A 9003-nucleotide genomic window follows, 5' to 3' on the forward strand; every position below is an offset into this window, starting at 1 on the left:
GACAACGCACCGTGCCACAAGTCATTGAGAACGATGGTAAAAATTCATAAATTGGACTTCGAATTGCTTCCCCACCCACCGTATTCTCCAGATGTGGCCCCAACGACTTTTTCTTGTTCTCAGACCACAAAACGATGCTCGCACGGAAAAAAATTTGGCTGCAATGAATGCCGAAACTGATGCCTATTTTGAGGCAAAACCGAAGGAGTACTACCAAAATGGTATAAAAAATTGGAAGGTCGTTATAATCGTTGTATCGCTGTTGGAGGGAACTATGTTGAATAATAAAAAGGAATTTTGACAAAAAATGTGTTTTTCTTTGTTAGACCGGGGACTTATCAGCCAACCTGTTAGTTTAACTACAATGTAAAAAAAAAGAGATCGGAAAAATAAAGGGTGATACGGTCAAACTTTGGTCAAGGGAAAACGCGTGTATATCGGTGAAATCGTTTATTTAAAAAATCAAATTAAATTTCTTTTTCAAGTTCAATTAGTATAAAATTCAGGAAAAATATTCAGTTAGGCTTTCGCTTTTCCAAATCCGAATTGCCGGGCCTCACGCTTGACACCTGCCATCAGATTTTGTACAGCCACCTTGTCCACCTTCTTCGCCGCAGAAAGCCAGTTTGCCTTGAACTGCTGCTCGTCCTTAGCAGTTCTTTTTTTGGTCTTCTTTAGGTTCCGCTTGACAATAGCCCAGTATTTCTCAATTGGGCGGAGCTCTGGCGTCTTGGGAGGGTTCTTTTCCTTGGGAACCACCTGCACGTTGTTGGCGGCGTACCACTCCAAGGCCTTTTTACCGTAATGGCAAGATGCCAAATCCGGCCAAAACAGTACGGAATAATCGTGTTTCTTCAGGAAAGGCAGCAGACGTTTATTCAAACACTCTTTCACGTAAATTTCTTGGTTGACAGTCCCGGAAGCTATGAAAATGCTGCTTTTCAAGCCACAGGTACAGATGGCTTGCCAAGCCAGATATTTCTTTGCGAACTTTGACAGTTTTATGTGCTTGAAAATATGTGCTACCTTTCCCCTTCCTGTTGCCGTATAAAACTCCTGTCCCGGAAGCTGCTTGTAGTCGGCTTAGACGTAGGTTTCGTCGTCCATTACCACGCAGTCAAACTTCGTCAGCATCGTCGTGTACAGCCTCCGGGATCGCGCTTTTGCCGTCGTATTTTGTTTATCATCACGATTTGGAGTCACTACCTTCTTGTAAGTCGATAGTCCGGCTCGTTTTTTGGCTCGATGCACGGTTGTAGACGATACACCCAGCTTATTTGCGGCATCTCGGAGAGAGAGGTTAGGGTTTCGCTTGAAACTACCGGCAACTCTCTTTGTCGTCTCAGCGGCTTCCGGTTTTCGATTTCCCCCGATCCAGACTTCCTGGCTATCGACAAACGTTTCCCAAACACTTTAATTACATTTGTAATGGTTATTTGGCAACTTTTAGCGATTTTGCCAGCTTTGCGTGCGAGTAGCTCGGATTTTCGCGATGCGCTGGCAAAATTTTGATACGCTGCTCTTCTTGCTTGGACGGCATTTTGACAACTGAAGAGTGAATTCCAAAATCAAAATAGGAGCAACATTCTACACACACACACCTTCAAAATGAGGGGTTTTCAGGGTTTTTAAATGCAAAATTGAAAGAAATACGTCAAGTTTATATTGACCAAATTTTGACCGTATCAAAATTAAAACTAATAAATAAAATTCACGAAAAAAGCCAAAGTAGATCATTAAAAAACTCCGTAAGTGTATTTGGAATTGTATTTGGCATTGTGAATATGCCTTTAATGCCAAACTTAATGTTTTTCAGCGTTACGGACTAGTTAGTGGTTGAAAAAGCGTGTTCACGTTAGGCGGTGTTCACGTTACCGCGAGTGCACTGTATTCGTACTTATGTGATCTCTGATGGGAGCTCCCTAACATTTGATCAGTTTGAAGGTTTTCATATATAATTGTTCCTTGTGCTTCTTAATTGCTGAGATGATTATTAGTATATATTGCATTTTTATTCGTAATGGTAATTAATCTAGATCTTATAAACATATTTCATATTTGGAAAAAGTGATTAACAATTAGAAAATAAGAGTGCAGTATATAACGTTGTGTCGCTGTTTTTTTAAGTACTGTAAAAATGATAATTGTACTTAAAAAAATATACACCGGTAAATTTAGTGATACTGAATGGTATTCATACACGCATTCCCTTTGATATTACTGTAAAATAACGCACCAAACATAATTGTATCACATTATCATATTCCACGGAATGAGGATCACAATAAGTCTTCACATCATATTTTCCGATGTCTCGGCGAGTTCCATTTATGAAATAAATGGTTGATCCTACATAGGGTCGTCTACATAGAAGAGCCATTTTGCCAGAACAATCACCTTCAATATGAGATCCTTGGCGTGTGTCAAGTTTATAGCAGGGATCAGGTGATGAGGGTTCCGGAACACCAGGGTAACGTTTATAGTCTTCATTGTTGAATGTCCAAAATGATGGTATGAATCCTAAACAAAAAATATAATATAATATAAAATTAACTTTACTTGAAGTCTGAAAATTTGGCCTTCCATTTAGGATTTTGATATTGATTCAGAGCCAAAGATACCGCTTCTTTAAAATTTTTGGGAACTAAAGAAAAGAGAACAAAAATTCGATAAATTAAATCAAAATCTTAAAATTATAGAATTTAAATTTAAAGAAAAAATTATAGAGCTTAGAAATCTAAGCTCTATAATTTTAAAATGTTGATTTCATTTATCGAATTTTTGTTCTCTTTTTTTTAATTTGTTTTGAATTTCAATCAAGCTCTATGCATAAAAAATTAATTCTTTGCGGTTGTTTAATATATACCACGTATGGACTACCTTGCAATTTAGAAGACGGTGTTAGGAAGTTTTAAGATACCTTGCCATCGGCAAGTGTTACCGCAATCCAAGTAATTCGATTGTGGATGACAGTTTTCAGTAGAAGTTTCTACGCAATCCATGGTGGAGGGTACATAAGCTGCGGCCTGGCCGAACTTACGGCCGTATATACTTGTTTAAAGGGTGATACGGTCAAAATTTGGTCAATATAAACTTGACGTATTTCTTTCAATTTTGCATTTAAAAAACCTGAACACCCCTCATTTTGAAGGTGTGTGTGTGTAGAATGTTGCTCCTATTTTGATTTTGGAATTCACTCTTCAGTTGTCAAAATGCCGTCCAAGCGAGAAGAGCAGCGTATCAAAATTTTGCTCGCGCATCGCGAAAATCCGAGCTACTCGCACGCAAAGCTGGTAAAATCGCTAAAAGTTGCCAAATCAACCGTTACAAATGTAATTAAAGTGTTTGGGGAACGTTTGTCGACAGCCAGGAAGTCTGGATCGGGGGGAAATCGAAAACCGGAAGCCGCTGAGACGACAAAGAGAGTTACCGGTAGTTTCAAGCGAAACCCTAACCTCTCTCTCCGAGATGCCGCAAATAAGCTGGGTGTATCGTCTACAACCGTGCATCGAGCCAAAAAACCAGCCGGACTATCGACTTACAAGAAGGTAGTGACTCCAAATCGCGATGATAAACAAAATACGACGGCAAAAACGCGATCCCGGAGGCTGTACACGAAGTTTGACTGCGTGGTAATGGACGACGAAACCTACGTCAAAGCAGCTTCCGGGACAGGAGTTTTATACGGCAAAAGGAAGGGTAAAGGTAGCCGATATTTTCAAGCACATAAAACTGTCAAAGTTCGCAAAGAAATATCTGGTTTGGCAAGCCATCTGTACCTGTGGCTTGAAAAGCAGCATTTTCATAGATTCCGGGACTGTCAACCAAGAAATTTACGTGAAAGAGTGTTTGAATAAACGTCTGCTGCCTTTCCTGAAGAAGCACGGTTGTTCCGTACTGTTTTGGCCGGATTTGGCATCTTGACATTACGGTAAAAAGGCCATGGAGTGGTACGCCGCCAACAACGTGCAGGTGGTTCCCAAGGAAAAGAACCCTCCCAAGACGCCAGAGCTCCGCCCAATTGAGAAATACTGGGCTATTGTCAAGCGGAACCTAAAGAAGACCAAAAAAAGAACTGCTAAGGACGAGCAGCAGTTCAAGGCAAACTGGCTTTCTGCGGCGAAGAAGGTGGACAAGGTGGCTGTACAAAATCTGATGGCAGGTGTCAAGCGTGAGGCCCGGCAATTCGGATTTGGAAAAGCGAAAGCCTAACTGAATATTTTTCCTGAATTTTATACTAATTGAACTTGAAAAAGAAATTTAATTTGATTTTTTAAATAAACGATTTCACCGATTTACACGCGTTTTCCCTTGACCAAAGTTTGACCGTATCACCCTTTAATTGTGGGATCTTTTATTTCCGGTTCCAACGTAGTTGCAATTACAACTTAAATCCGCACTGAAAAGAATTGAACCCACCAGGAACGAAAACTAAACTGCGCGGATATCACAAAAACAAGTAAATATTTTTCGACAAATTAAAAAAAAAATTATTAGACGTAATTTTTTTACTTGTAACTTGTTCGTATTCGAGGCAAAAATTGGAGTCAAAATACCTAAAAAGTCATTAGCGATGTTCATGCACTGCAAAAATATTGTCGTGAGGCCAAAGATTTCATGTCCTTATAATACGAATGCAAATTTTGCTTAGCATAGAAGACACATTTCTCTAATGTAAAGTTTTTTTCCTTGTCCAAAAGTCGATAAACTTTTCAATGAAGTCGTATTGGGCTAAGGTCAACTTGATTTTAATAATTAAAAAAAATTCTTTAAATTTAATGAAATTTCGAAATTTCTACTGGAAGTTGAGTCTTAATATGGAAAACAAGGTTGTCGTTAACTCATTTTTAAAGGACTTTAATAGCATATGAAGGATAAAAGATGAAAAAGCGAAAAATTAAAACTTGCTTTCTAGAAGCAAGTACACAAAACCTAAATTTAAAAGAGAATTGTGTCTTAAAAGTATCCTTACTTGTATTCTCTGCTTCTTTGGCTCGGAATCAATACCAAAATTTTTAAAGTAAAGACATAACCTTTGGAACCAGGCATGCTTTTTTTAGTGTGACGGACGTGTTAAATTTATACATTGTTTTGTGGAAAATACAAATTTAGTATATCTATGCTTTATTTGCATATATTTTTTTCTCTTCTTTTAGTTCATTTAACTAACGTACACCATAAAAATATTAAAGTGAAGGAAACTTTCTGATATTGGGGAATTTAAACTAAAACATAATAATTTCCATAGAGTAAAATTAAGTTAAATTGATGTTAGTGCCCTGGAAGGTTCACTCTGTTTTGAGTGTAGAACTACCTAGAAACTATTTAATATTTCATATATTTCATAAATTCTTTTTCTTACCATAAGTATCTGTTACATATTTTAATATGTCATCGGTATGTCCAAGGAGAAATTTTTTCATCATCTTTTTTTCGCGACATATTTCTGCAGCTTCTTTTGATGTATACTGGTGAAATTTTTATACAAAAAAAAAAACATTACTATTATTTTTAAACTAAATTAAAATAAGATAAAATTAATATTTCATTTCTTTATTTAGTGAACAATTTTTTTTGACTTACGTTTGGATTTGTGTCTATATAGTACATTTCATTTTCATATATAAACCAGGGTATATTTCGTTTTTCTAAGCCTTCCAATGGATTAAAATATTGCAAACATAAAAATCCGATTATTAAAATATATGTGAAATACTCCATGGTCTGAAAATAAGTGCGGTTTGGAATATACTTATTGTATATGAAATGGGGGTTTCAGTATTCATTTCATATATCCCATTTATAAATAAACCACTGTGGTTATTCTAAAATACCTAAGGACAGTGGTTGTGTTAGCAAAGCATGGAGCTAAAAACTTAAAGCTACACAGACGAAAAATTCTGTTTTTCATATGTTTGGGTGTAGGTTAGGTTAGGTTAAAGTGGCAGCCCGATTAAGTTTCAGGCTCACTTAGACTATTCTTATTCAACCGTCGAACTGAACGGACGTGTTTTCTAATAGCTGAGTATTTCATCGTAATAAGTACTTATTACGAATTTCACGTGTGGTGGAAATAATAAACCACCATGCAGCGAATTTCAAAGTCATCCACTGGGTTGCTAACTTCAGGGCCCAGTGGACGGGTAACGACTGAAGTTATAAATTTGGGCAGCGACCAAGAGTCAATTAGTCGACCTGTAGATGGGTCGACTGGCGGTGACACTTTGGCAAGTCGAACCTTTTCTAAGGTGACGACATCAAAAGGAGGCAATCCCTCTCGAAAGAGATTCAAGGAACGAAGAAATGCTTTGTTTATCCTAAAGAAATTAGGATCAGTTGACCCAAGCACGTTGTCGGCTAAGCAAAGCGATTTCTTAAAATGGCTCAAGGAATTCTAGAAGCTGGAAAAAGGGAACGATCACCGGATGAGCTGCCATCCTCTAAACGGGATCAAAGATCGTTTGCCTCAGTTGCAAAAGACAGCCTTGTGATGGCTATTATTAATAAAGGAGCATTGGATGGTATGATTCCAAGGCAAAAATGGGGGGAAATTGAGAACGCGGTGTCTGGTGTCTACTCAGAGGTGCGAAAAAAGTTTCCCGGACCAAGTCCTCGACGGAAAGATGCTGGATGGTATCAAGGACGATATAAGTTAATAGCTTTTGCGGACCAGAGGTCTATGGATTGCTTTAAAGCAAAGGATTCCGAAACGGACAAGGCTCCGGTAGAGTCAGCAGTGAAAAAATCTCCAAGCGAAGCCGAAGGAGACATAAAACCTGCAGACTATGGCGAAAATCATATGCGGGAAGTTTCTACAGGCTCAAACCTCACCAAAGCTGAACCGCGGATTGTTGCGGTAGTCACCGAGATCTGTGAAGAGGAAGCCCTTGATGACTCAATTGAAGCGGCTGATTTGACGGTGGTTGAAAATTTGGATGGTTCTACGGTTCCTCCAGATAAATCTTCACCATTGTAAGGCCGCTTGTGCTGCCTTAAGAGTTCTCCTAATGAAAGGAGACATAGATATAGTTCTTATTCAAGAACCATACATATATAAGAACAAGATCTGTGAATTAAGCACTCCGGGTTTCAAACTTTTGCATAATACCGGTAACGATATAAATCGAGCATGTATAATTGCTAAAAACGAACTAAACTTGTTTCTGCTTCCTTCATTGAGCAATGCTGACACTGTCGTAGCCAGTCTAGAGATATCCAAATGCAAATATTGGTTATCTTCGGTCTACATGGGACATGATAGGGAGATGCCACCCTGTGCCGTTAGGTCCTTAGTTGAGGACTCACTAAACACAAAGACAAAACTCATTATGGGATGCGATGCAAATGCCCATCATAGTATTTGGAGAAGTAGTGATACTAATGCAAGGGGAGAGTCGCTAATAGAGTTTATTTTGCGTACTAACCTGGTAGTTTGCAATAAGGGAGATGCACCAACCTTCGTCACCAGAAACAGGCAAGAGGTTTTGGACGTCACGTTGACCTCTCCGGAACTGAATGATAAGATATCTGAGTGGCAAGTTTTGAGGGAACATAGCTTCTCAGATCATCGCTACATCAGTTTCGGATTGGCTGTTCGTACTTCAAAGACCATATTTCCGCCAAAAGTTAGGAAAACTGATTGGAATAGGTATAGGGAATCGTTCAATTTGATGATACCGGAAATGCCAGAGACAAATATGAGCACTGTGCAAGATATCGAACACGCAGTGGAGCGGATTACTAAGGCCTTCAACATGTCAAGCAGGACACTCACACAAGAGGTGTTTAATTGATTCCTTTTCCTCCACATCATGACAGCTTATACAATAGTCATTATACTTCGCACCTATAGTTTTTGCAAATTCGCCTATCAGACAGCGACCCGTTTTAGCAGATATCAGTAATGATATCTGACGTCTTGAGAACACTAGCATATCTAGTGTGCGGTTTAAGTTTAAATGGGGCCATCTTGGCTTGGTGTCGTTACAACCATTGCAATTCTCCCTTCGAACATTTGCCATCATAACAGCCTTCTCACGCAGTAAGAGCTTGCAGGTAGCCAGGGGTTTACCAACATATTCTAGTTCCACTGGAATATGTAAGGTAGTTCCTAGCTTTGCTAACTCATCCGCTTCGCAGTTCCCCGGTATGTTCCTATGGCCAGGCACCCATATTAGGTGAATATTGTACTGCTCAGCCATCTCGTTGAGAGATTTGCGGCAGTCGATGGTCGTTTTCGAGTTAAGGAACACAGAGACCAAGGATTTTATTACAGGTTGACTGTCTGAGTATATATTAATGCCAACATTTTTTGGAACATTACTTCTCAGCCAATTCGTCACCTCTCTTATTGCTAATATTTCCGACTGAAAAATACTGCATTGATTAGGTAATCTTTTCGATATTCGAAGTTCCAGGTCTGTAGAATATAACATACTCCGAAACCCACTTGTCCATCCAATTTGGAGCCATCAGTGTAGAAATCTATATAACGTTTATTCCCTGGGGTCTGTGTGCACCACGCCTCTCTGTTGGGAATTATTGTCTCAAACTTTTTGTCGAAAAGTGGTTTCGCCAGAGTGTAATCCACTACGTTTGGCAGATCTGACATTATTTTGAGGACCGAACTGTGACCGTACCTTTTTTCCGACCACAGCAATAGCTCGCGCAATCGCACAGCCGTTGTTGCAGCTGACTGTTTGGCCAAAATGTCTAAAGGCAATAGATGCAGTATGACATTAAGGGAATCTGTTCCTGTCTTACTGAATGAGCCTGAGATACACAAGCACGCCATACGCTGAACTTTGTCTTTAATTTGTCGGCTGGTGAAGTGCCGGCCACCAGACTACAACACCATATAGCACTATAGGTCTAATCACTGCCGTGTATAGCCAATGCACAATTTTTGGTTTTAGTCTCCACTTTTTCTCTATTGCTTTTTTGCACGCGTAAATAGATACCGTAGCTTTTCTGGCCCTTTCATCAATATTAAGCTTTAAGTTC

At 39.0% G+C, this 9003-nt stretch overlaps 1 protein-coding gene across 1 annotated transcript; it reads right to left on the reverse strand.

The window, feature by feature from the left end:
* Positions 1–1990: 1990 nt before the first annotated feature.
* LOC142238991 (uncharacterized) lies at positions 1991–5734 on the reverse strand. Its single transcript, XM_075310753.1, has 3 exons — positions 5584–5734; positions 5363–5468; positions 1991–2520 (listed from the first exon to the last, which is right to left on the reverse strand). The coding sequence occupies exons 1-3, from the start codon at positions 5719–5721 to the stop codon at positions 2195–2197; spliced, it is 570 nt and encodes a 189-aa protein (XP_075166868.1). The 5' UTR covers positions 5722–5734; the 3' UTR covers positions 1991–2194.
* Between the last annotated feature and the right edge of the window lie 3269 nt (positions 5735–9003).

Source organism: Haematobia irritans, chromosome 5, assembly GCF_050003625.1.
Source record: "Haematobia irritans isolate KBUSLIRL chromosome 5, ASM5000362v1, whole genome shotgun sequence".
NCBI classification, from domain to species: Eukaryota; Metazoa; Arthropoda; class Insecta; order Diptera; family Muscidae; genus Haematobia; species Haematobia irritans.

Coding starts and splice junctions, on each gene's coding strand:
- LOC142238991 (XM_075310753.1), bottom strand. CDS start 5,721: ATGGAGTATTTCACATATATTTTAATAATCGGATTTTTATGTTTGCAA. Junction 5,469..5,583: donor ATATAGACACAAATCCAAAC/GTAAGTCAAAAA, acceptor AAATTTCACCAG/TATACATCAAAAGAAGCTGC. Junction 2,521..5,362: donor ATATGTAACAGATACTTATG/GTAAGAAAAAGA, acceptor TTTTTTGTTTAG/GATTCATACCATCATTTTGG.